Source organism: Arvicanthis niloticus, chromosome 22 (genome assembly GCF_011762505.2).
Source record: "Arvicanthis niloticus isolate mArvNil1 chromosome 22, mArvNil1.pat.X, whole genome shotgun sequence".
Lineage (NCBI taxonomy): Eukaryota > Metazoa > Chordata > Mammalia > Rodentia > Muridae > Arvicanthis > Arvicanthis niloticus.
The window spans coordinates 12,367,088-12,395,075 of NC_133429.1; the positions used below are offsets into that span (position 1 = coordinate 12,367,088).

The 27,988-nt window shown below is 41.7% G+C and overlaps 1 protein-coding gene across 16 annotated transcripts in view; it reads right to left on the reverse strand.

Moving 5' to 3' along the window:
• The window catches only part of Mybpc1 (myosin binding protein C1), an 85,739-nt gene that overhangs the window by 8,792 nt on the left and 48,959 nt on the right, over positions 1-27,988 (reverse strand). For 8 of the 16 annotated variants that reach the window (XR_013106287.1, XM_076919919.1, XM_076919914.1 and 5 more), the window contains 15 exons: positions 27,825-27,949; positions 26,870-26,975; positions 25,448-25,614; positions 23,357-23,519; positions 21,357-21,463; positions 20,884-21,017; positions 17,776-17,935; positions 15,534-15,638; positions 14,112-14,300; positions 12,725-12,859; positions 9,358-9,411; positions 8,217-8,384; positions 5,324-5,412; positions 3,444-3,639; positions 1,602-1,741 (listed from right to left, as the gene is read on the reverse strand). Coding sequence is in view for 15 of the 16 variants with exons in the window: in XM_076919919.1 (XP_076776034.1) it covers positions 1,602-1,741; positions 3,444-3,639; positions 5,324-5,412; positions 8,217-8,384; positions 9,358-9,411; positions 12,725-12,859; positions 14,112-14,300; positions 15,534-15,638; positions 17,776-17,935; positions 20,884-21,017; positions 21,357-21,463; positions 23,357-23,519; positions 25,448-25,614; positions 26,870-26,975; positions 27,825-27,949 (2,038 nt within the window). In the remaining variant the exon portion in view is untranslated. The remainder of the gene's footprint in view (positions 1-1,601; positions 1,742-3,443; positions 3,640-5,323; positions 5,413-8,216; positions 8,385-9,357; positions 9,412-12,724; positions 12,860-14,111; positions 14,301-15,533; positions 15,639-17,775; positions 17,936-20,883; positions 21,018-21,356; positions 21,464-23,356; positions 23,520-25,447; positions 25,615-26,869; positions 26,976-27,824; positions 27,950-27,988) is intronic. The other 8 variants (XM_076919923.1, XM_076919918.1, XM_076919912.1 and 5 more) reach the window with 1 other exon arrangement.

Consider the following 27,988-nt stretch of genomic DNA (forward strand, 5'->3'; position numbering starts at 1 on the left):
AGATGCACCGTTAACACAAACCCTACCTTTTCTTCCCACCTCACAGAGCCTATGACGGTACCTGGTGCCTGGTAGATTCAATACACAAAGTAAATATTGACTATTTAATGGATGAGTGAATGAGTAGGTTAAGACACTTGGTATAGTGCTCCCCACACCAAGACATATACTTTCGCCGGGCAGTGGCAGCGCACGCCTTTAATCCCAGCACTTGGGAGGCAGAGACAGGCAGATTTCTGAGTTCAAGGTCAGCCTGGCCTACAGAGTGAGTTCCAGGACAGCCAGGGCTACACAAAGAAACCCTGTTTTGAAAAACCAAAAAAAAAAAAAAAAAAAAAAAAAAAAAAAAAAAAAAAAGACAGAAACATAGGGGCTGGTCAGGGGTCACCAGGCAGACCTCAGTCACATGGAAAGTCCCTCCCCAGCTGGACTTGGTGGGATAGCTTAAGAGAAAGGTGTTATAAAAGTATGACGGGCTAAGAGAATATGCAGACTACAGAGGGGTCCTCTATAGAGCCTGGTGCCTCTGCTTCTCTGCTAACGTCAGGATCAAGGCCTAAGAATATCATGCATTATGGAAGAAGTCTGAGCTGTTCAGGTCCTTTTTGTTAGGATACCCAGCAGCCCATCTCTCAGGCCGTTCAGTTTAGATGAGAAGTGTCACTTGAAATGTCAAATCTCAATTTGTCACGCTCATGTAGCACTTACTCAGGAAAAAACAATGGCTATGCTAAAAACAGTATTAAACATGATTGTTGTCCACACACCAGCCCCTTCTATGAAGCCAGTATAACTTCATGATCTAAGTTCTTGCTGAGGTCTAAATGTGCAACACAGAAAGACTTTATACCATTCACTGTGATGTTTTATTATGAGAAGGAAAAATTCTATTCTAATGTGTGTCCAAACATTCATTGATCAATCTCTTACAAGGAAGGTAAGAGGGTATAGCATATGGATTCTATACAGTAGGAAGGTATAACATAGGAATTCTTATCCAGCATTTAGCCCACAAATTCTGTTCACCAGCAAGTCATTGATTCCTCCTGAACCCCAATTCCCTATCTATAAAAGATAAATTGCAATAAGACATTATTCCCACCAGGTTGCATCTTGAGCACATCAGGCTGGTTTCTTTCTCAGAATCTTAGCACATGATGTAACTTTCAGAATCTTTCTTTTCTAGTTGGTGTCTATCCATTTTTTAAAATATTGGTTTTAAACCCATACTGTGTAATGTTTATTTCACAAGGAGAAAACATTACATAGTGACTATTTATTAAATGAAGAATGAATTGCATTTGCATTTCACTACCTCCGTTAGACTGTCTCAGCTTCATAATAACCAAACAATATAAGAATTTATACCTTTATTTTACAGATAAGGAAATGGGGATCAAGGAGGTCAAAAGGCTGGTTGTGTACACATGACTTAAGTGGAGGCACTGGGGTTTAATTCAACTCCAAAGGCCCCACCTTCTTGGCCAAGCTCCATAACTCTTCCACGTTCCCTGCAGGCTCTACCAGAGAGACTCACGACATGCCTATTACAGCTGATAGGCCTGACTTGGTCCTGATGTTGAATCAGAATCCAGACTTACCATGCTTTTCTTGTCGGCCTTCTGGATGGTGTACCCAGTGATGGCAGCATTCCCATCATCCTTTGGTGGTGTCCATGTTAGAGCAACATTCTCTCCCCACACATCTTCAATAGTCACAGCTTGAGGTGGGCCTGGACGGTCTGTAGGATGGATTCATGCCATCGTTGTGAATTCATGTTCCCTTCCAGTCTATACCCTGCTAGATGAGGAGATCTTAAAATGTCCCTTTTCCCACTACAGGAGGATCACCTCCAGACTCTGCCATGGGGTTTGCACACAACCTGTGCTTCCTTCATCTGAGCAGGTCCCAGACAGGGCCAAGGGCATAGAGCACTCTCATACTCCTCTTAGCTTAGGAGACCCCTTAAGGATTGGCTTAAAGAACTCCAGGTTCCCCAGAGGAAGTGTCCCTTTAGTTAGAGAACCCCAAGTCTCAGCAAATTGACTGGAACCAAAAATAAATAGAATAAAATAAAATAAAGTAAAATAAAATGATGGAAAACAAGGCTTCTCTTAGCACTGATAATTACCTAATTTTTGTGTGACTAGATATATGTGACCTTTGACTCAGCATCTTTTTGCCTTAGCCTACATGCTAGAATTACAGGCATGCACCACTATGCTGGGCCTTAAATTCTGTTTATGTGTGAGTGGCATATGCACGTATGGGTGTATGTACACAGCAGGGATGGGCAGGTGCACACATGTGGAAGCCAGAGGAGGGTATCCAGTGTTTCTATCTACCTTACTCCTTTGAGGTTAACAGTCTGACTTCTTTCTGAACCTAGAGCTACTGTCTGTTAGCTTCACTGGAAGGTAAGAAGTCAGGACAATCCTGATCTCTCCTTTCAACTCAGTGCTGGGCTTTTAGGCCCATGCAGAACCACACCTGGCTGGCTGTGTGGGTGCTGGGATCCAAATCCAGGTCCTCATGCTTGTGTGCTCTTGCTATCTGAGCCATCTCACCAGCCCTCTAAATGTTCTTACTGACATTGCAAAAATGACGGAAGAGTTTAAGCAAGAGGCATGGTCTGTGTATAAGGATCCCTCCCGACTCTGTTTCCCTACCTTTCGACAATGATGAGAACTAGCCTATCTATTTTCCATAGGTACTGACTAGCACAACTACATAGGTAGTTGACTAGGATCAACTGCTGTGGTTTATTATGTGACTTTTGCTGGTGTTTCTTTACATTAGGAAAAGTCTTCACGCTTTACCCAAACTTTCCAGCTAGTGAATTGCAGGTGGGGCAAGGGACATTTTAAATTGCCTAGAAGCTGCTAAAATTTTTAATACAAGGATCAGCATAAGAACTTTTTTTTTTTATCATCAAGGAATTAGAAATTATAAAGCAGTGATAATGGAGTTCACGGAATGTGTGTCCACTAATTACCTCACGCACACATCCCCAGGCCTCCTGGGATTAGTGCACTTAGCCAGTGAAAGTCATTTTGAAATAGTAATAAATCTTGCTGCCTATTTCTTTTTGATGCTTTTCTTTCCTTTCTTTTTTCATTATCTGTCTGTCTGTCTGTCTATCTATCTGTCTGTCTATCTATCTATTTTGAGACAGGGCCTCTCTATGTAGTCCTGTCTGTCCTGGAACCTGCTATGTGGTAGACAAGGATGGCCTTAAATTCAGAGAGCCTCCTGCCTCTGCCTCCCTAGTGCTGAGATCAAAGGCGTGTACCACCATACATGGCATTTTTTTAATCTTAAAGATATTTGTGTGTGTAACACGCCTATCACATTCCTATCTTTCCCCAAAAGATGAAGACAACTAGTCCTTTGACTAATTGACTCCTTTGACAGAAAGTTCTACCTCCTTCCTTCCAACGTACCAACAATCTGGATGTCGATGGAGGCGCTTTCCACATATTTGTCCACTTTGACTTGCAGGTCGTACTTGCCCGAGTGGCTTCGCTCTGCTTTCCTGATGAATATGATGGTATCCGTCTCTGAGTTGCGGATGTTTATTTGATTCTTATCGATTTCTTTACCGTCCTTCTTCCAGGTTAGTTCTGGTCTTGGTTTACCCTAAAGTGAAAAAGTAGAAAAGTTAAATGAGAGAGATAACATTGTCACAAATGTGTGAAATGTGTGTGTCTGTGTGTTGAGGGGGAAAATAACATTGTTGCAAATATATACATACGTGTGTGTGTGTGTGTGTGTGTGTGTGTATGTCTGTGTGTCTCTGTGTGTGTGTATGTATGTATGATTTTAACAACACAAGAATGACAATGGCCTGCCTTATTCTAGGCAAGATGGAAAATGCCACCACTGTAATCCAATGGTAGGTGACACTGGGCCAGCAAAGTCACTTCCTGCCAATTGCCTTCTGTGTGTCAGGTGCACATTTCCCTCAGCCTACACAGGAATAAGTATCATTATCTTCACTGATTTTGAAAGAGGGATCAGTGATTTCCGCCCACCCGCCCCCAGGCCTTGAAGTTAAGAAACTCCTAGAACTACTCTTGAAGGTGGATCTGTCACACTTCAGCAGGACAGTGAGTAAGATCATGTCCTCTAAGACCCTGGAACCTATGCTTGAATCTAGACCACTTAATACTGTGACCTTGGCAAAATTGTTTAAACTCTCTATGCCTCGGTTTCCCAGTATGTAAGACAGTAAAAATGGCAGTGGTTATAGAGACTGAGGTCTCTGCAAACAGCCTACGTATTTAGCAGTGTCACCTAAAGGCTAATGAGTTTTCTCTGTATTATGTTTCTCCTCTCATGCTGGTCTGGAGTCTCACTAGCTACTGCCACTATTAAGAAATTATAAAATGATAACAGTATCCATAGGAACAAGTTTCAATTTCTTTTGTTAACTGTTTTCTTGAGACAGGGTCTCATGTAGCCCAAGATAGCCTCAAGCTTCCTGGGTAGCCTAGGATAGCTTTGAACTCCTTCCTAAATCCCTCACCTCTAGCTCGTGAATACTAAGATTTCAGGTATGTACCACCACACCTGTCTTATTTGTTCATATGTGGACTGGCTGTCTTGTTAGTGGCCTTAAACTCACAGCAATCCTCCTGCTTCAGCCTCAAGTGCTGGGAGTACAGGCATGAGCAGGGTGTGTCTTCTTTTTTTCTCTCTCTGTATATATATATGTGTGTGTGTGTGTGTGTGTGTGTGTGTGAGAGAGAGAGAGAGAGAGAGAGAGAGAGAGAGAAAGAGAGAGAGAGAGAGAGAGAATGTGTACTTGTATGTGTGAGTGAAAGACCTAAGTTGATTATTGTTAAAAAAAAAGAAAGAAAAAAAAAAAGAAAAAGGAAAAAAGAATCAGGTTAATCTTATAAACAGCAGATTCTTTTACTGGAGCAATTATTTCACAATGGGCATGTATTTGAGTTAGTGACATCAAGATTTCAAAGTAGGAACCATTGTGCAAATTAGGAGAATATTGTTTTGTTGAATATGAGAGCTTGGTTCAAACGATCAGTGCTTCAGATGGCTGGGCCACAGAGACTCTTCCAGCATGACTTCCTTCCCTTCTTCTCAGATATCCCCTGCCCCGACCCACCGAGTCTTTAGGCAAGACTAGATCTCTGTGTCCTGTGGAATTTAAATCGGACAGTTGTATGACATTTTTCCCTTATCGACTTAATCTTTCTGGGGAATTTTGAAACACGGTGAATTTACAGGCTAGACCATTTTGCTCTACCTCTCAAACACTCCAGCCCTGGAAAGACACCAATGAGAGGTGTCTGAATGTTACCTGGAAAGGAATCACCAGATTGACAGCTTCTCCAACTCTGCGGATGTAAGTTTGCTTCAGATGCCTTGGGATTCGAATCTTTGGTGGCTCTGGGGAAGGGTAGAGAAGCAGAGTTGTGCAGTCAGTGTATTTTCCTGGAAATAGCCTTGCCTAAGGAAAATGGCACAACACTCATGATTCATCCTGGGGAATCACATCTTTTAACACAATCCTACATGTTTCGATAACAGTATATTTAGCAAAAATATTTGGTTCAATACTGTTTTCTCCAAGTACAGATATCTTTAATTAAATTAAATTAATTTATTTATTGGCTTTTCGAGACAGGGTTTTTCTGTGTAAGCCTGGCTGTCCTGGAACTCACTCTGTAGACCAGGCTGGCTTCGAACTCAGAAATCCACCTGCCTCTGCCTCCCAAGTGCTGAGATTAAAGGCGTGCGCCACCACTGCCCAGCAGTATTTATTTATTTTTAAGATGAATTTTTATGAAGTTAGAGAGAGCTCAGCACTTAAGAGCACTTGCAGCTCTTCTGGTGGCTCTTGTTTGGGTCCCAGCACTGACATGCTATAACCCATAGTTATAGGAGATCCAGTGCCCTCTTCTGGCCTCTTTGGATACCAGGCACAGACATGGCATCCTGACATAAGTGAAGCCCAAACATTCATAAACATTATATAAAGTAAATTATTAAAAGGGGGGTGTTGGAGAAATGGTTCAGCAGTTAAGAGCACTGATGCTCTTTCAAAGGTCTTGAATTCAATTCCCAGCAACCACATGGTGGCTCACAACCATCTGGTGTGTCTGAAGAGAGTGATAGTGTACTCACATGTATTAAATAAGTAAGTAAGTAAGTAAATAAATAAATAAAAAGAAGAGAGAAAGCATCCGAATACTTAGAGAACTGGAAGCAAAGCAATCTCCTTGCCTCAGCCTTTGAAATAGCTGACACCAGGGCATATAACACTATGACCACCTTCTATGCATAATTTTTTTGGGCATGCATTGATCATTTGGAAACAATTACAATATAGAATTATGCAGATCTTCCAAATGCTGACATGTTTTATCGTATAATATCTTAAAATGTTTATTTGTTGATATGACTTCTGGATCAATATTTTTAAGAATTTAAAAGCTCTCAAGTCCCTAACGATGATGTTAAGTTTTCCAAGTTTCTTTTTGTTTGAAACCTCAAATGTTTCCATGAGCAAGTTGACAAGAGACACTGTAAATTGCATGCCTTAAATTCACACTCCCATCCCATTCGTTTTTGAAAAAAAACCTCAAGACACCCCTCTGGGTAAAGGTGCTTTCCTATGCAAGCCCAGTGACCCGAGTTCAATCCCTGAAACCCACATGGTGGAGAGAGAGAACCAAATTTTGAAAGTTGTTCTCCAGTCCAGAAAAAAGAGTCGTGGACTCAAGAGCCAAGATGAATACAATTGACATTTCTTATGTTTGATCAATAACACTCTAAGTCAAAACTGGACCTGTGGGCAGCTTTTTAACTGTGAGCTCATGGTGGCAGGGAGACAGGGATTTTCGGTGTCATTTTCGGTGGCACTGACTTGATTCATGCAAAGGCACAAACGGCTTCATTTACATCATCCTATCGGTGCAGACACAAGGACATTGAAGAGGGCCGGAATGTATCCATGTCATCATGAAAATGGCTGTGGCTGTGGCCCTGGAGGCCCACTTGAGCTGGAGCACAGGTGTAGTTCCACCAGAGTTGGTTCAGAGAATCTGACCAAGTCAATTAATTAGCCTTCTGCATACTAAATTATACAGCCCAAAGCTGACCCTCCTAAACTGCCTTAAAAGCAGGGTTCTGTGAACTTTAAACTTCCAGGAAGCATTTATAAACTATCAAAGGAATGGCAGCCCAATAAATCTTCAGAAAGGGATGTGTGTGTGTGTGTCTGTGGTGTGTAGTGTGATATGTGTGTTGTATGTATGTCTGTGTGTGCACATTTGTGTGTGTGTCTATATGTGTGTATGGTATAGTGTATGTGTATGTGTGAGGGATTAGGGTATGTCTGTATGTCTGTGTGTGCACATTTGTATGTGGTGTGTGTGTTTGTATGTGTGTATGATGTAGTGTATGTGTATAGGTGTGTGGTGTATGTGGGGGGGGTTAGGGTGTGAATGTCTGTGTTCACATTTGTGTGTGTGTGGTGTGGTGTGTCTGTGTGTGGTGTGTGTATCTATGTGTGTATGGTATAGTGTATGTGTGTGTGTGTGGTGTGTGTGTGGTATTGGAGTATGTGTGTATGTCTAAAATGTGCACATTTATGTGTGTGTCTGTGTATGATGTGTGTGTGTATGTGTGTGCAGATCTGTGTGTGGTGTGCTGTACATGTATGTGTGTGTATGGTGTAGTATGTATGTATTTGTAGTATGGTGTGTATGTGTGTGTGTGCACATTTGTGTGCGTGTGTGTGTCTGTATGATATAGCGTGTGTATGTGTGGTGTGGTGTAAATATGTGGCATGTGTGTATGCGTACACACACACACACACACACACACACACACACACACACACACACCAGTGGTCTCCCTTGGGTGTCATTCCTCAGCATGATGTCCACATTGGGCTTTGCTGTTGCTTTGTTTTTGAGGGGGATCCATTAGCCTGGAGCTTGCTGGTTTAGCTAGAGTGGCTTGTCAGTGAGCCCCAATGATCTGCCTGTCTCTGTCTCGCCAGCACTGGGATTATAGCACATCACCATTCCTGGCTTTCCTATGTAGGTTCTAGGATCCAGCTCAGAGCCCCATGCCTGCAGGAGGACTTTACTGACTGGGCTCTCTCCCTAACCTTAGAAACAGTCTGTGAAGAGTAAAGGCAAATGATGGGGAAGGTGGATTAAATGTGGGACCCTGCCACCTACCAATGATTTCCTTCACAAGGATGGGCTGAGAATAGTACTTGGGTTCACTAGCCCCAGCCGCGTTAATAGCCTTCACACGGACAAAGATCTTCGCATCCGTGGGCAGACCAGTGATGGTGAACTTGGTCTTGTCGATCAGGTCTGTGTTTGCAACTATCCAGTCCTCAGCTATAACCAGTCAGAGACAAAGAAAAAAGCAGGAACAGTGTTTAGTGAGAGAAGCCATCCCAGGCCATCATAACCAACTCTAACTTAGATTTCATTCATACTTAGATTCTTTGGAAAGAACATGATCTGGACTAGACTCAGGTTATGACTATTTAAATACCTGAAAAAATGTCCCCCACCAAATGGCTAGCACAAACAACAGAAAGAATTAAATTAGACTCGGCCATTTCTGAAAAAATAAATAAATTAAAAAAATCTTACTTAGGAATCAATCACCCTGAATAATAGTAACTGTTTCCAATAATTTTGCACCAGCTCTACTCCAACGTGGTTCCACATTGCTTGATATAATCTTGATATTTATGCACTGATAAGCTTTAAAGTTCAGAAAGACAGGAAATTGCCCTTCTCATGAAAGAAAGGCATTAATCTTGCCGCATGGTCTCTTTATTTATTATCTGTTTTATTATCATGACACGTAATATGAACATAAAGAATCTGATCCTATTCATCTGCACTCGTGAAGAAAAGCCAATTCTATCTACACAGAAGCAAGGAGGCTCATGCGTTGATGTCTCCTGTGTTGGCACAACCCTCCTCTCTCAACCAAAAACTGGATTTTCTTTTCGGCAATTGGTAGCTCTGTTAGAGCAGCTCTTTCACTGTGAGCACATGTTGGCAGGGAGACAGAGTAGCTGTCATTCTTGGTGGCACTGACTTGATGCTATAACATCAAAAGACTTTAAACCCAGCACCTAGGACGTACAAGTATTTCAGCTTCTAAAAAGTCAGAAATAACCACTGGTTGAAAAAAAAAGGAAGTCTTGGAGCCAATGAGAAAGTCACCCTTTTCCCCTCACTCTAGGGACTTCTGTGTGGAGGTCATGGGGAGGTCTTTCATGTAAGGTCATGGAACATTCCCAGGTAAGGTTCAAAGAGAAAGAAAGTCCAAGAGCTTCATAGAATACGTTACCTGGTAGATCATACGCAGCCTCCCCATTTTCATTAGACTGTTTTGCTGATGTACCTTTGAGAATCCGTCAATAAATTAATTAAAGACACCCACTTTCACACCAGAAGAACATTGCATCAGTAGTCAGCATTCTCTGTTAGTACAGTATGCAAAGTAGGCAAAGAGACTTTCCTTCCAAGTAGTGACGCAAGAGACCAAACGTGTTAAGGGGAGGTGGGGGTTCTCCAGAGAGGTACAGCTTATTCTCTAAGGCCTGTGGGTTTTGTCTGCAGGCGTCTGCCCCAGAGAAGAAAAGGGCTAAGAAAAGAGAAGAGGAGAAAGGAGGCTGAGACACCTCCACAGGTGGGAAGAAGAGCCAGGGAGGAAAAGACCTTGAAGGAAAAGGGAAGACCCGCTTCTGGAATCCAGAGGGGGCGGCACACAGCAAACAGTCTGTTCCTATCCAGTTCCTTAGGAACATGATGCTCCGGTGACAGGGGCTCCCTCATCAAAGTCTAGGAGGACACTTTAGCACTGTCCTACCTGGCAGGGCACAGCTGAGTCTTAAGGCGAAAATGGCAATCAGCTCCGGCAGCCCAGGGAGCAGCCCCGGGTACTATGACAATGAACTCTGCATCAAGAAAAAAAATGGCCATTCCAGTGCCCCTGGAGTCCATGTGAAGGGCCCACAGGATGGTTTGGGGCTTGTCCCAGTGGTTTGGAATGATGGTACCTATTTTGGTACCAAGGAGATGAACTGGGACAAGGAATCTAGAGTGGCTGCTCTTGGGAACCTTGGTCTCTCTCTCTCTCTCTCTCTCTCTCTCTCTCTCTCTCTCTCTCTCCAACCCTATCAGAACTGTAAAGGAAGCTTGGCATCTTGACCACTGAGAGAGCGTGTGGATGATAAAAAATTACCCATGACTTTGAAAAAAAGATACATCTTTCAGCAAATGATCTGCTTGCTAGTCATTGTGCTAGTTTCATAGTGAAGACTCCTCCGGTGGATGGGAAAGTGAAACAGAGATGAGGAAAAATATAAAAGAACAAAAGACAGATAAAAGAGAAGACAAGAAGGGAGGGGAACAAAAATAGCCCATCTCCTCATGTCTGAGCTACGCTAACTCAGGGGAACAGAAAGAATGATGCCTGAGGGTGGGGGAGGAAATTTGGATGTTGTTTAATAATGCATGAGGTGTATTTTAGGAAAAAGATGAACTGGAATGAAGCAAGAAAAATAAGAATAAAAATGCTTCAGGCATTAAAAATAAAATACAAAAGGCAGAATGATAATAAAAAATGCACACAACCGTATATATAAGACTTCTTTTACAGAATAAACCTGACATATCCAAAAGCATTAAAACACTTGAGAAAATTAGTTCTGGAGAATAGCAGCCATTAAAAGAGAATGAAGACTCAGGCAGCCACATTAAGAAAACAAGGAGAGACAAGGAGAAAGATACGCGTTATGAAAGAGTTTCCATAGAAAGCTAATTCCGACATGTTATGTGGCAAATATATACATAATGACCGTGTACATATACATATGTATATCCTCATATACATATATATCTACACAGACCACACACAGATGACGTAAAATACAGTTCGTTGTATTTTATCTAAGGTGGGTAACATCAAAATGACAGCCATCTATCATTTTGCTGTATCTTCTCAGTTTTAAACCTATCAGAAAGAAAAGAGTAAAGAATTTGCTCCGTTTCATTTACATACAGAAGGTTGTTGTTCAGAAGCCTCATGACATATAAGGTTAAGAGATCCTGCTGGCTGGGCCATCTGAAAAGCAGAATGGAGCCCCCAGGACATCGGGATGCAAACAAGCCATACACAGAAAGGCTGGAGGATTTTCTTGTTGAATTAGTTACAACACCCACTTCCCTGGCTGTTTTAACCCTGGGCCTTTTTCTTCTGACAACCCCCTTGCCTGCTGGTTTTGGATCAAGGGCCTTCTGACTTGAAGAAAGCATATCAAGTGGAGTGAGACTGCGTAAGAGACTGGTGGCACAGGGTGCTTCATCCTTCTTCCTGAGTGGCAGCTGTCACTTCTGCCAGGGCCACGGTGCACACTGGGATTTCAACAGTTTCTCTTCATTAAGTTTCTTCTCCACAGTCATTTTCCTTCAGGGACATCCATCAGTGTTTACATTCTTGATTCACAAATATATTGTTGTTTTTTTTCCTTCACAGGGAACTTCAGTGTTAAAGTTTGGGGGTCCAAAGAATGGTTTTAGAGATTAATTCTTGGCTTTTGTTTTATGGGACCTCAGTAAAGCTTCTTTGGAGCGCTGTTTGTCTACTATCAACCAGAGAGGAACCTGAGTCTAGAGCCAGGCTGCTTCTGTCTTATACCCCTAGTGTCCATCCTTCCTTCCTTCCTTCCTTCCTTCCTTCCTTCCTTCCTTCCTTCCTTCCTTCTTTCCTTTTCCTTATTTTCTTCTTTTTCCTTCCCCCTTCCTTCCTTCTTCTCTTCCTTCCCTTTTCCTTTCTTCCTTCCTCCTTTCTTTCTTCCTTTTTCTTATTTTTCTTTTTCCTTCCTCCTTCCTTCCTTCCTTCCTTCCTTCCTTTTTATTTCCTTTTTTCCTCTTTTTTTATTTTCTTTCTTTTTCCTATTTGGCATAAACTCAGAGCCTACCATGCTCCAGGCAAATGCTCTGCTACTGAGTTATACCCACAATTCATTTTCAAATGTCATTTTCTTCTGGTCATGGCAAGCAGGAAATTAAAAACACGAGGCAATGAGTGAATGTCACACCTTTTTGGTTTTGGTTTCCTGTGACATTTTTTTCCCTCTCTTTTTAAAATTTAACCGGGGGTTCCTTGGACTCTTTTCTTTCTCCTTCAAAATTTAATTTTCATCTACTCAAGCCTTATGATACATTACTACCACATGCTGAATGCATCACTCTCTCTGGGATTTAATCCTATCTCCTTAAGATTAAGAGTTTATTTTTATTAATCCTCTCTTTAAGAAGGAAGGAGATGCTCGCTGGCTGGCCAAATACACAGTTTCTCCCCCTGTGCTTACACATGAATAGACTTCCACTGCTCAGGGGCATGCCAAAGCTGCACCCTCTCTAGAGATGATGTCCCCAAAATTTTGCCAAAGGACTGTTGTCCTATGCCAGCACAGTGGAGATGCCCAACCTTACAGCCTAATTAAGATTTTTTTTTCTGTCTTAGCATCTATTTTTGTAGCATTAAATATTAGATGAAATCTATATTCATCTACATTTTAGAAAGATTGGCCATTGGCTTGGCGTCATTTTCCATAAGAAAGCGATGATTTCCCAAGAAAGACAAGAGAAAGTGAGGCATATCTCACCTAGTGTTGATGGTATTCAGTGTAACGCCTAGATGTACTTACTTCCTTCAAAGCAATACTCTAGCACATAGCCATCTAAACCTGCTGCGCCAATCTGATCCGGGGGCCTCCACTTCATTGTCACAGACGAGTCAGTCACGGAGTCAACGGCCAGAAGAGTAGGAGGGCTGGTCACAGCTAAAAAGATGGAAGTCAGAAGAAGAAGCATCTATGAGTACTTGGGGTAAGACAACTGGGATGCCACTGAAAATACACATGGAAGCTCCGGGTCTTACCAGTACTCATTGAGAACCCCTGGAGCATGGCTACATGTAGGCCAAATGTCTCACTGACAAGAGTCTCGGAAGGACTACCACACTCTTTCTCCAGTTTGAAATGTTTGTATGAGAGGCTGGGTAGTCAAAGGGACTTAGAGAAATCAATTTTGGGGATCTAATGTTCTAGAGTAGAATTCTCATAGCTCTATTATTTTAAATATTTATCATTTTAAATCATGTATATATATGTATGTGTGTGTGTGTGTGTGTGTGTGTGTGTAGGGGGTTATGGGCATATACATGCAGGTGCCTGGTGTTCAAAAGAACTGTCAGATCCCCTAGAGCTAGTTACAGGCAACTATGAGCTTGCTCCATGTGGATGCTGGATCAGACTCAGGTATTCTGCAAGAACAATACCTGCTTTTAGTCATTGAGTCATTTTCCAGCCCTTAGACTTCTACTTTTAAAGAAAACTCTTGTACTGAATTTTCCATTTATTTTTCCCCCTTTTTTTTGTAGGGGCAAGTTGGGTGGGGTGGGTAAGACAAGACAGGGTTTCTCTGTGTAACAGCTATGGCTGTCATGGAATTCACTTTGTAGACCAGGCTGGCCTTGAACTCTCAGAGATCCACATACCTCTATCTCCTAAATGCTGGAATTAAAAGTATGTACCACCAGGCCCAGGTGAATTTCCCATTCTAATTCTTTATTCCCATTTTAACACTTTAATACAGTAAAGTAGTGGAGACAGCTTATTTTTCATTTGCCTTCCCTGGACATTTTGTGGATGTTTCATGGATAAACCTAAGATGCCGTTATAAAGTAAAGAGGTTCACTGTCAAGCATAGCTTGGTCTACGATACTTTAGGAAGGAGAATGAACAGCAGTCACATGGACTCAGCTACATGTTTAGAGCCAGGAGTGGCAATGGGAGCTACCCACAGCTCCCACTGGGGTTCTGGAAACGAATTCCAGGGCCTACATTCTGAAGACGGTCAACTTCTCCAAAGTCAGTTTGAAGTTCTTACAATATTGCTCTTAACCGTGTCTGGCTTCCCACCCACTCTACCACTCTAAGAAGCTCCAGGTCCAGCCCAGCTTAGACGTCAGAGGGAAAGCTGTAACAATCGGGGACGGTGTTGTCTGTGACAGAAGCATTTCTCTGGACTCACCCAAAGGAACAAAGGGCTTGGAGGGCATACTGGGCTTGGAGATACCGATGGCATTAACAGCAAAGATTCGGACCTCGTAGGCCACGCCTTCAATCATCTTCTTGGGCTCAAAAGTTGTCTCTTTGCAGAGATCAAAATTTAGCCTCATCCACCTGGAGCTTTGTTTCTTTTTCCTCTCAATAAAGTATCCTGTACGTGTACAAAAGAGAGACTCAGGGCTTTTGTTTTGTGTTTTGTTTCTTTTTATCTTATCTCCAAAGTTAAACTTTATTAGAAGGCAGTTCTTAAAATTTTGTATATTCTAAGTAGAGTGAGTGAAATAGCCAAATACATTTATAGTTTCATGAACTTTATTCCTCAGTGTTAGAGATCAGATGACAGGACTGTGAATCCTGTAAAATAAAGATGAAATAATAGGAATAGAAAAAAATAAAGTTGTACCAGAAAAAGAAGAAAAGTGAGTCAGAGACATGCAGCTCCTAGCAGCTTAGTCACTGTGGTTGAACAATCAAGAGCTAAGAGCCCAGAAGGTTACAGCAATGGAAATAAGAAGAGGAAAACGATTAGTTTTGTGAGTTTTATTACTATCTATAGAAAAACAAATATTTCTCCATTAAGGAAGCAAATTCTCCTAAGAATTTAATGATAAAAAAGTTCCTTTATGACACAATCTGTGACGGTTTGGAGAACAGCCCCCATTAGCTCATATGTTTGAATGCTTAGTCAGTTAGTAGAATTGTTTGAGAAGGATTAGGAGGCGTGGCCTTGTTTGAGGGGACTTATCACTAGGAGTAGGCTTTGAAGTTTCAGGCCTAACTCCCAGCCTGCTGGCTACAGATCAGGATTTAGAGTTCTCAGCTCCTTCTCCAGTACCATACCTGTCTGCTTCCCACCATAACGATCATGGACAAACCCTCTAAAATTGTAAGCAAGGCCCCAATTAAATGCTTGCTTTTCTAAGAGTTGCCTTGGTAATGATGTCTCTTCAGAGCAATAGAACATTAAATAAAACACAACCCTATCTATGGTAGTTGCTGACCAGAACAATGGAAGTTAGACTTGGAGCTGTCTCAGAATTAGCTGTTGAATGAAAAAGCAAGCAAGAAAAAGAGATGATCAGGGGATCTGCCATGGAGCTGTTCAAATCCCAAGGAACCATAGAACATCACAATATATATCTTAATTTCAACAGCTATTTGAAGTCATAGTATATATCACAATAAGCACCATCTCTTCCTCCTCTTCCTTGGGAAGAGATGAGGGAAGGGTTGAATCCAAAGCCTCCTATATGCTAGGCCAGGACTTTACCAACTCAACAGACTTTTTCCTAGGTTCAATTTCCAGAATGTATTCTATTCTAATACGTTTTAAGAGAATGCCAAATGTACTGGTGGTAGCCTGGGCTGATCAGTATGTGATTACCTAAGATTGGAGACCCTCCATCATAGACAGGAGGCTCCCAGTTCATGATGCACCAGTCATCTCCCACTTCTGTCACATTTGGTGCCACTGGAGGATCAGGGATATCTGTAGTAGACAGAACAGAAAAATGTTAATAGGAAAAACAGGAGTTTGGGTGAAAGTCAGAGCCTGGTACCAAGTTGTTGTTGTTGTTGGTGGTGGTGGTAGTGTTTTCTGAAATATATTTAAAAACTAACTTGGACAAAATGTCAATACAGGGTAAGCGTGTAGTGAGAATTTTGGTTTCTTTAAAAACTCAGTTATGTGGATATGTTTTTGTTTTAATCCCAGGTGTAGGATTAGAGGCTGTATCACAGAGGGTGGTTATAATTTGCCTTGTGCTCTAGCAGGGGAGTGACTTTTAAAGCCCAGATGCAGATAGTTTATGTTTAGAACTCTGGAAACTTTTCAGAGGGTATAAATGCCAGAGCCTCAAGTTGGAACTGGGGCAGGCATATGCTCTGAAGAGGCTGCTGCTGCTGCTGGTGGTGGTGGTGGTTTCTGTTGCTGCAGTTTGTCAAGTGGTCTTGAGCAAAGAGATGAGAAGAAGAAACTGGATATCCTCATGATGAAGACTGCACTTGCCCCCAAGGAACCCAACACCCCTAGTCAACAAGAAGTAGTCTAAAGAAGTCTATGACACCTTTTCCCTCTAACTTTCTCTCCTACCTAACTTTGGGGGTTGGCAGAGCTTAGCGTGGAGTAAGGATTGGGATAATGGTAGATATAAGAATCCAGTAAAGAATCTGAAAAAAGTCATGCCTACATAAGGGGGAAGAGCTTAAAGAAAATAAACATAACAACATCCACAAATTCTTGAAAATTAAAGAATGCATTCCACATGAAACCAGAGACTCCTGTTCTTTACTCTGAAAATGGCAAGAAGAAAGTATCACCTAAATGTTAGATATCGTTTTTTTTTTCTTAAATTACAAATTTGACTTCCAGCAGAGGGAAACCAAGGACTAATTACTGTCAATTTTAGGTCAAATAGAAGATTCAAGATGTTGATTGGAGGAATTCAACTCAGAATTGGCAAGACAGTATTTTATCCTATAGTTAAATTTCTGATAAAGTGACTAATTTAGAGTCACTTTGAAATAATGTTTCCTCAAGGAAATCTGAAGTGAGAAGAGGGGTCTAGGAGAATCTGGAACACTAATAGTCAGGTAGACTCAAGTTACTGGGTTTACATGAGGGAAAGTACATCTAGAAACCTAAGGACCAATGCACATGGTTACCTTCTCTCAAAATGGCTGATGTGGGAAATTAGCAATTGTGTTTCTGTGACCTTTAACTTGTGCCCAAAAGCAACTACCCAGAGCTAGTGAGGTCATGGGTCTCAGAGGAGAACCCACTACTGGCATTTAACTAAATCAGTACAATTCCTAACTATGTTCTAACTACTTATCCTTATGCCCACAAATGAGTTCTCACAATGCAGCAAAGAAAACTTCTCTTTGCAACTACCACAACTGTTCAAACTGCAGAAGATCACGGGATGCCCAGCACCAGTTGATACATCTACAACACAAGCCTAAAACCCAAGACTCTGGGAACATTGCAGAAGAGGGGATGGAAAGATTTTAAGAGCCAAAGGAGCAGGGCATCTGCTGTGAGATTGTGTCTCCTAGAAACAGGGGAGCCTCACCCATGATACCTTAATAATATGCTGTCCAAACAAGACCCGAACAAGTACAACAGCAGTACATATGCTAACACGGAAGTAGGAAATCTCATGGGGCTTCATCCATACACAAAAACTAAAACTACACAGGTGACTAAGGGATGCTGAGAGTGGGGGAAATACTCTTCCCCAAGGATGAGCCCCTAACTGGTTATCCAATACCAAGTTGCCAGTCCTGAAACCAATACAGGTTGTATTTCTACATATGTAGGTGTGTGTGTGTGTGTGTGTGTGTGTGTGTGTGTGTGTGTATGTTCATGAATTTGAGAGTGAGTTATAGGGTGTGGGAGATGCAGGATGAAGAAAAAGAAAGAGGCAAAATAATGTAATTATATTTTCATTGTAAAAAAAAAAAGTTCTTAAAGACTTTTGAAGGGCATCCAAAGGGATGATAACTTTGTGGACCCATAACCAATAGTCCCAAACATCCCCATTTAGTTCCTCGAGTGAGAAGTCCTCCTGTGTGTGGTTTCCTCCTGTCGGAGTCTAAGAGGCTTGTTCCCCTGGAGAACTTACCTACAACCTTAATCTTGATGCTTGCATGCGCTTCTCCAGCTTCGTTTTTCAGATTTATGTTGTACACACCAGAGTCATCTCTCTCTGCCACATCAATGACCAGCGTGCTGCTGTCGGGGTAGGACTCTGCCCTGATCCGACCACTGCCTTCCATAATAGCCTGACAAGGAAGAAGCAAACACATCATGCAAACAAGAGACACACTAGAGCACCTGAGGACCCCAGCCAGGCAGGCCTGAGTGCCCAATGTCCACATAGTCAGGTCAATCTACTCCGTTTACACAGGAGGAAACCCAGACTTCATGTGCTCAAACCCACAGTGCTGAGAGGCAGAGAGCCAGGGCTGGATTCGAAAGCCCATTAACTAGAAGCTTTCCTAAGAGAAATCCAGGGAACAGAGAAGGTAGAAGAGGTCCTTTTGGGATAAGAGCCTCTTTATGTATAAAATCAGAAATACACAACTCATATCAGAGACGCCTGGTTTTCATTTGCATGGATGTCTTAAAAAATGGGAAAACATTGAAAAAGCTGGAAGTGGTGGCACTCATCTTTAATCCCAGCATCTGGTGGCAGATCTCTGAATTCGAGGTCAGCCTGGTCCACTTAGCAAGTTCGAGGCGAGCCAGAGCTACATAGTGAGAACTTGTCTCAAAAATCAAACAATGCGCCGGGCAGTGGTGGCGAACGCCTTTAATCCCAGCACTTGGGAGGCAGAGGCAGGCGGATTTCTGAGTTCGAGGTCAGCCTGGTCTACAGAGTGAGTTCCAGGACAGCCAGGGCTACACAGAGAAACCCTGTCTCAGAAAAAAAAAAAAAAATCAAACAATACAAAACACAAAAACCAAAAAAAAAAAAACAAAAACAAAAACAAAACAAAACAAAAAAACAAACCCCCCCCCCCAAAAAAAACCATGTGGCAGGTGAGTGACTAATCTTCCACTCCATTTATTATTAAGTTTCCTTTAAAAAAAGATTTATTTTATTTATATGAGTACATTGTAGCAGTCTTTGGACACACCAGAAGAGGGCATCAGATCCCATTACAGATGGTTGTGAGCCACGATGTGGTTGCTGGGAATTGAACTCAGGACCCATGGAAGAGCAGCCAGTGCTCTTAACCACTGAGCCATCTCTTCAACCCTAAGTTTCCATTTTTTAAAGATTTATTTACTTTTATTTTATGTGTATGTTGTTTTGCTTGCAAATGTCTATGCACCATACAGATGCGGTGCCCCTGAGGGTCAGAAGACAGTGTCAGATCTTCAGGAGCTGGAGTTATAGATGATTGTTAGCTGCTACGTAGGTGTTGGGAACAGACTCCTGGGTCCTTTAGAAGAGCAACAAGTGTTCTTAACCACTGAGCTATCTCTCAACCTCAAGTTTCCGCTTCAGAGAAAAGCTGAGTTGTCTGCCATACTCTTTTATTTTCTGCTGTGTTAAATTCTTACGCCACTGAGCTACATCCCCAACCTCTGATTTCCTAAGCCAGGTGCTCACTACATAGCCCTGGCTGGTCTGGAATTTGCTCTGTAGACCAGATCAGCCTTGAATTCAGAGAGATCCTCATGCCTCTGTCTCTAGAGTACTGGGTATAAAGGCATGTATCACCATGCTGGCCGAAGAGCCCCAGGGTTTGATCTGAGCAGCTTTCCGCTCTGGTGCGTTGAATTCCTGCCTCCTTCTTTAGGTTCTGTCTGGGTGTTTACTCCTTGAACATTACCTGGAATTGAAATATCTCCTCCCCTCTCTCTTTCCTCTGCTAGGAATCAAACCCAGGGCCTTCTACATGCCAGGCAAAGTCTACTTGTAAGATCCCCACCCCCCACCCCCATCTGCCGCCACCACTGGAGAACTCCCCCAAGGCAGTAAGCAAGGCAGTGTAGGATGCCCTCACTTAGTGTCACATTCCAAGTCATCGCTTTTCATAACTTGACCTGGTTCCAATGTCCAGAAAATAACTGTTCACACAATTTGTCAATTTGGGGATTATTCTATGTGTGTGTGAGAATTTAATCTGGGTTCCTGTGGTTCCAAATTTTGGTGGAAGTAAAAGTCTTAAGTTCTGCTTTTAATTTTTTTTTTTCTTCTTGCAGCAGGAAGCCAGGCATTGCTTAAACTGAGATACTTTCCCCCTCCTCCCCACCCCACCCCCATCTTTTGTTTTCTCCTGCTCTTCATGCCCAGCAGTGGCTTTCTGGGCCTCCCACACATTAAGCCTCATTCTCTGTCCTTGACCTTGGTGCTTGTGTGGCCTTTGCCAGGAGATCACATCCCTTTGGATGAAGGGAGTTTCTTACAGCCGTGGAGACTTTCGTGACTGTCTGCCCAGTTGCTGTCACCATATGCTCTTGGGTTTTTCGTTTGTTTATTTATTTATTTATTTTGGAGGGGAGGGTTTAAAGACAGGGTCTTTTTAGGTAGCCATTGCTGTCCTTGAATCCTCCTATATTACGAAGAGGAATTGTTATGGAACAGGACACCATACTCAGCTTAGCGTCTCAGTTATTTCCCTGCCACTTTTTACTATGCAAAGTGATTTCCTTCCTTATTTTACTGCTTCTCTTTCTTCCTGCCCCATGACATCCATGGAATATAAGGTGGGACTATGTTCGTAAGTCACAGAATCATGCTTAGCCAAATAAGTAGGTGGCTAGAACATGAAAACAAAGGATTAATAGATTCATGTGAAAATCAGGTTTTACTTTCTTTTCAGAGGAATTATACCCATAATGAACTTATTTTGTGGGTTGTTTTTTTTGTTTGTTTTGTTCTCTCCCCCCACTCTGTGTGTGTGTGTGTGTGTGTGTGTGTGTGTGTTTTAGAGGCAGAGTCTCACTCTGTAGCTTTGGCTGTCCTGGAACTCATTATGTAGGCCAGGCTAGCTTCCAACTCACAGAAGTCTGCCTGTGTTTGTTTGCAGTGTTGGAATTAAAGGCATGTACTACTTACTACACCTGGCTGTAGCGGTTATAGCATACACATCGATTTGTGCCTTTCCCTTGCACCTGGATCACAGGGTCAATCGGGAAGGATCGGGTCGGGTCACATGCATGCTTGTGTGTGGTATTCATGTGTGAATGTTGTGCTCAGAGCATGCGTGTAACAAACCTTATCTGCTCGGCTCCAGATGGCTTTGGGAGGTGGTTCCCCTGTGACAGGAATCTCCAGGCGAAGCTTGCTTCCAGCAATCACTGTCACTGTGTTATCAGCATCCAGGCCATCCAGGATGATCTTGGGAGGGTCTGGAATAGTCAGCAAGGCTTTTGTCACATAGACATTTCCATGTGGTATTTTGGCTAGTTCCTGGCTACTGAAAAGCACTGGTAACAATCAGTTTCTAAGCTGTGTGTGTGTGTGTGTGTGTGTGTGTGTGTGTGTGTGTGTGTGTATGAGAATTGTCATGGCAATTGGTGCTTGGCACCCTATAAAACTGCTTCTTGTCATATTTACAAATCAACTACTTATAATGAATGAGTTATAGCAATTGATGTATCTTTTAAGTCATATTGTTTTTCATGACTTAGAGTCCAAGGTAAGCAGACAAGTGGACAGCTATACAATAATTTCTTTGCTCTACTCACCGATGACATGAACTTTGGCGGACAAAGGAACATTGTAGGCATCTGGTGTAAATACATATTCACCTTCATCTTCAATGAGGGCATTGGCTATGACTAACTTGTGGATTCTAAAGAAAGAAGAAAACCATATATGTAATACTTTGCAAGGGTGTAGAGTATACATGACCCAAACTGAAGAGACATCTGTCCTTTATCCTTCATCTACCTCATATAGGAGAGGGAGAAAGAGAGGGACAAGGTGTGTGTGTGTGTGTGTGTGTGTGTGTGTGTGTGTGTGTGCGTGTGTGTGTGTTTATTCAACTTGTTGACCCAAGTCAGATCTTTGGATTATATGAAGTATCTTTACAAGTTCAACCTACTTATTATGTATGCAAGTGTCTAACTTCAGAAAGAACAAAATATAGCATCTTAATAATGCTACATTTAACTATAGAAAAAAATCACAAAGGAAATACTGACTTTGGCTATATACACCAAAGAGTAATAGTTGTTAAGTTTATGGGCCATGGATCAGTGAGGATTGGATGGAGCCTATGGATCCTCTCATTGTAAAAAGTCTGAAAAGTATGCAGTTTAATGCTGGGTGGTAGTGGTGCATGCCTGTAATCTCAGCACTTGGGAAGCAGAGGGAGGCAGATCTCTGTGAGTTCAAGGCCAGCCTGGTCTACAGAGTGAGTTCTAGGACAGTCAAGTTGGTTACACAAAAAAAACCCTGTCTTGGAATTTTTTTTTTTTTTAAATGTGTGCAATTTGGGGATAGGGGTGTAGCTTAGTGGCAACACGTTAACTTAGCACATGTGAGGTTTTGGGTTCAATCTCTGGCACCACACATATATACTGGCTAGACACATACATGAAGGACATAAGGATATTATGAATATGTGTATTTTTATATACATATAAAATTCCACAGGATTTTTAAGTCCCAGAAATCTGTGATCTATTGTGAGAGTCTACAAGTTAAAGTTCAATTTCTTGCCTTAAATCTTTGCTAAATTCTAGGCTTTATTATGCTTTCTCATAATAAAACAAAAATAGAAGAAAACAAAAATAGAAGAAAGGTCACGTAATAGCTGTTTTTAATTAAAGGCTGACAATAATTATGGTGTCAAGGTTTTAATTTGTTTTTTAAAGATTTACTTTATTTTTATTGTATGTGTATGGGTGTTTTGCTTGCATATGTGTACTGTGTGTATGTATGCAGTGCTTGTGGAAGTCAGAAGATGGCATCAGATCCTTTGAAACTAGAATTAAGACAGTTGTGAGCCATCATGTGGGTGCTGGGAATTGAAACTCTGACCCTCTGAAAAAGCAACCAGTGTTCTTAACCACTGAACCATTTCTCCAGCCCCATGAAATGAGGATCTTAATTGACAATTATTTGCAATCTGGAATCAAGCAACAAGTGCTATAAAATAAAACAAATACCCCAATAAACTATGCAGAGAAGGTTAGAATTATAGACAAAGGGCAGGGGAAGCAACAACAGACAACAAAATGTATGCTCTTCCCAAGTTACTTTCCTGTTACAGGTTAAAGCAGAGGGAACACCCTCATCATGTCAACTCAATGTGTCCGATTCAAGGGTTTAGTATTACTTATTCCTCATTATCTCAATTTCTGCAAAGTCAGATAAACAACTTGGTTTGGGCAAAGTAGGGAGGAACTTCAGCGTGGGTCTGCTGGGTCCCATCAGTGCAAACCTACGGTCTCTCGATATGTTACTGAACATTCAGATTAGATGGTAATCTTTCAGGTCTTCCACTAGAATGCACATAGTCACTCCTGTAACCACAGGTTTAGATAGTGCAGTTGATAGGTTTTAGATGATACACCACAGTATGTCAAGCAGGATGTGATTTGCAGTAAAGCAATCACCAGTTCTTACTTGACTAGAAATAGGCCATCTCTCTACTCTCCAGAGTCTGTGGATACATCATTACGGAAGTAGGAAAAGTGAATGTGAATACTTCTGTGGACAGCCCACCTGGCTTGCTTACCTTCCCTTGTGAACAACCTTCAGACGGTCACTCTCCTGAACAGGGAGGCCATTTTTTGTCCATTTCCCTGGAACGTTTTCAGAGATTTCACACTTCAAGCATACTTCTTTCCCAAGTTTTACAGTCTGATCAGTCAGAGGCGTTGTGATCTTTAGAGGTCTCACTGCAGAGATAAAGATCGTTATGGATCCACACCCAAACTCCAGACAAGCTGACATGGTGGCATTTCACAGCGCCCTGTCAGATCTTCTGTAATATGTGCTCTGGAGGTGACAACTTACTCCAGTGTAGATGATGTGACCGAGCAGAACCTAGCATAACACAAGTTCCATCATCTCAGATATCCATGATGGTGGCTGTTCATCCATAGGATATGAGTCACATCCATTCACAGCTAAGCTTACAACTGTTCATCTGATTTCAAATAATCCTCATGATACTTCATGATGCCCTTAAAGCTACAGGCATCCCAACCTCATGCCCTCTAGCAAATCTCAGGAACCTTTCAAGGTAAGGTGCTGTATGTACTTGCCAACAATTTAACATGGGGGAAATACATGATACTGTTTTTCTTTTGGATGGGGTCTTTGTTTTGTTTGTTAAAAAGGTTTCTTTTATTTTATATGAATGAATGTTTATTTACATATATGTATATATACCATGTGCATGCCTGGGACCCATGAAGGGCAGAAGGAGGCATCAAACCCCTTGGAATTGGAGCTACAGAAGGTTGTGAGCCAAGGTGTGGGTACTCTGACTGAACTGGGTCCTCTGCTAGAGCAGTTCATGTTCTTAACAATAGAGCCGTCTCTCCACCCTTTACTTTGTTTTTAATGTATGACTAGCAGAGTTTTTTGACTATAATTCCCCAAGTCTTATTTATTACATAAACCTTGTGGTTATTAACACACACACTTGCACAGCACAATAATTTTTAGAAATAGATACATCTCGTGAAGGTAGACCTGACACTAATTACTTTCAGTGGCTATAATTGTCAGATAAAACCCCTGCCTACGGTCAACACACATTTTTACATTAAACCAAATTGGCCACGGTTCCACGAATCATAAGAGAAGCATGTCGGGATGGTTTCTTTTTAAGTCTGTGATCACATCAAGTGCAGCTGGACCAACAAAGGAGTAAAGAAGAAAGATGGCTGCTCTGCACGTGTGAGCAACCATCGGGATCATGCCATTCAGCTACTTTAGTTTTCGTGGCAGCTGTGAATAGACTGTTTTTGAGAAATCAGTACTTGAATTTGGACAAGAAGATTAGTTCTCTTATACTGTGGAAGCTACCATCTGCCATCAAGCTCTTCGACTCAGAGTTCTCAGTGGCATCCCTTGGGCTCAAATGACTTTCTTCATACACCAAATGCAATTACAAGTTTGTGTTGAATGTCAAATCTTCTTTTAATGATTTAAACTTGATAGTGAGATACAGTTAGGAATTTGGCATATTTACAGTTTGGTACATAATTTTCTGAGTAACTATTTTTAAAAAGATTTATTTACTATCTATACAGCATTCTGCCTGCATATATGCCTACAGGCCAGAAGAGGGCACCATATATCATTATAGATAATTATGAGCTACTAAGTAGTTGCTAGGAATTGAACTCAGGACCTCTGGAAGAGCAGATAGTGCTTTTAACCTCTGAGTCCTCTCTCCAGCCATTCTAGGTAACTTTTCTTTTTCCGCAGAATTGATGCTCTATTATTTTTTTTTAAGATTTGTTTATTTTTATGTCTGTGAGTATTCTATCTGCATGCAGACCTGCATGCCAGAAGACGGCATCAGATCACATTATAGATAGTTATGGGCCATCAGGTGGTTACTGGGAATTGAACTCAGGACCTCTGGAAGAGCAGCCAGTGCCCTTAACCACTGAGCCATCTCTCCAGCCCTAGGCTTTACTAGTAAACCGAGTAGTTGATTCCTTTCTAAGAGACCTGAATCCAGTTCTACATATTTCAAGATGCCACACGTAAAGGATCAAGTAGACAGAGAGTTTCCTCAAGGCAGAGCTACTGAACACAATCTTATTTGGAAGCCGATGCAGAAGACATCTGCCGGAGCCTTACTTACAGTCAACACTGAGTTTGGCAGACGATTGTCCCCCGGTTGTCATGACGGAGTACTCCGCACTGTCAGCCTTTGTTGCTCCTTCTATGATCAAAGTGTGTTTTTTGCCTTCAACTTTAATCTTGTATCTTGACTTTGGACCAGGGAAGATCTCTTCACCATTCTTAAACCTGAATTAAACGGGGGTTTAAAGGGGAAGGAAGAGGTTCAGTGGGAAGAAGGCTATAAAGAAGGGTAATGGGAAATATAATCAAACTAAATCATATATATATATATCATATATATATAAAATATTTCACATGTATATGTTATATATATTTATGAAAGCAAAAACTCTAATTCCAGGAAATAAATGTTAGTTTATTGTTTTATTGCAGTGTCTCCCAAGGTTCCTAACAGATCCCAGATACTCAGGAAGGATTTGTTAAAGAACAGGACTTCATTAATAGGTCTACTGGCAGATCCCCCAGTTGATCCATAGTGTAACAAATATTGTGATCACATTAAATATTAATATGATCACATTAAAAGAACACGAGCGCCTGTTCTCCTTCAATCAGAAGCAGTGCTAAGCGTACGTCTGGCTCCACTTCTGGTCTCACAACACATTTCTAAGTTATCTGTGTTCTAGGTTAGTATTCACAATCTTTTCCATGTTGATGACTACAGATTCCTGCTGAATCATTTGCTATGTTCCTCCTAATATCACATTTCATTTTATAGTCTTCAATCTTCTAGTTTTTAATTTTGAGTTAACTCGCATGGAATATGCGACAAAAGACTCTTCAGTTCCTCAAGCTTTTTTGTTTGCTTGTTCATGTGCACGAAGGCAGGGACGCACGCACGCACACGCATGCATGTTAGTAGTCAACTGAGGGCCTCACACAAGCTAACTACACCTTACTACTAAGCTATGCCCCCTGGTCCTTTTTAAGTTTTGAAGGGAGTTGGTGATTTTCAGCCTATTATTCTTTCCAGGAAACTGAAAGAATAAAGTGATGAAAACTGGATTTTTCGGACAATAGGGCTGGAGTCTGGGGCCTTGAACACACTAGGCAAGTGCTCTCACACTGGGTTACATTCCCAGCAACAATGAGGATTTAAATGGAAAACAGGTATATTATGTTTTCCCACGTTAGACACTAGTAAGGTCTGCTACAAAGTTTAAGAACACCCATGGTCTTTTCAGCCAAAAAGTCTTGGGAAACCTGTGTGGTCCATTTATCAGTAAGTCTCTGCCTCCCTGTATATCTCTGCATTGACAGATTTCTAGAAGCTGGCTTTTCAGATCAGAGGATGTTTTTGGTTTTCATCTCTGCTAGTACAAAGAGTCTGCGATCACTTCCATGTTTAGAAGCCACTCCCATGTTGCATTCTATTAGTTATGTCTATTACAGACAGACAGGAATCAGCAAAGCCATTTACCATTTTACATTGGCGTCATCTTCAGACACCTCAACTTCCATCTCTACCCTCTCCCCACAGTAAGCGTTCATGTCTTCCAGCTGCTTAGTCACCATAATTGGAGGCTCTAGTTGGAAAAAAGAAGATCAAAAATCATTAAAATTTCCAAAGCCTGTGTCTTGAACCCCAGTTTGTTCACAGAGGACATGCCTGCAGTGGGTAAGAATCATCAATGAATTATCTGGTGGATAAATCGGAGGTGAGACTCTCTAAGTCTGTTCATGGCAAAACAAATAGCTAATGATGATGATGGATCAGTTCCCCCCTCCCAGTTGTTCCAGAACTATTCAAATCAAATTATTGGTTTGGAGAATATATACAATGTACACCAAATATCCTGCCTTCATCGAGTAAGGTACCAGGCAGTAGATGGTTTGGATGAAGGAGACGCTATAAATCGTGAAGGTTTTGATTTTGGCCCTCAGCCAAGGAGAGGGGACGTGATTGTCTGTCATTGGAGGGCTTAATAAAGAAAATAAGGAAAACCTGGCTTTCTCTGACTGTTCCAGCTGCTCTTCTGACACCGGTGAATGATACCCTTGTCTCAATGAAGCTGCTTTTATTCAGCTAAGCAAGCAAAATGTGGGTTATCCATCAAAGTATGCTGAGTTTCAGAAGCTATAACTAAAATAACCCTTCTTGCAGAATAATGCTTGGCTTGAAGTCCAAACCACAAGGCAGCTTCATATAGAGGTGTTTCTCTTCCCCCAGCTTCTGTCTTCTTCAACAAATCAGAAGACCAAGTAGGACTCAGGATACCTGTCAGTGTAATAGAGCTGCAATACTGAGCCAATCTAACAGGCAAGCCAAAGGTTTCTAGAGCGGCTGACGGGGCTCCCTTGACTTTGGTTTGGATCAGTGTCCCTGCGAGGAGAGCCCCAGCCCCTTGATAATGAAAGAAAAGATTTCCTTTTACCTCTTACAAAGAGCTCTGTAGAACACTTCTCATCTCCAGCTGTCACATAGTACTCCGAATCATCTGTCAGTGCACAGTTATTAATAAACATGATTCTCTCGTTTCCTTTGTGCTCAAAGATGTATCTGTTTTAAACAGGAAGGAGGCATAGTTTGAGACCTTGA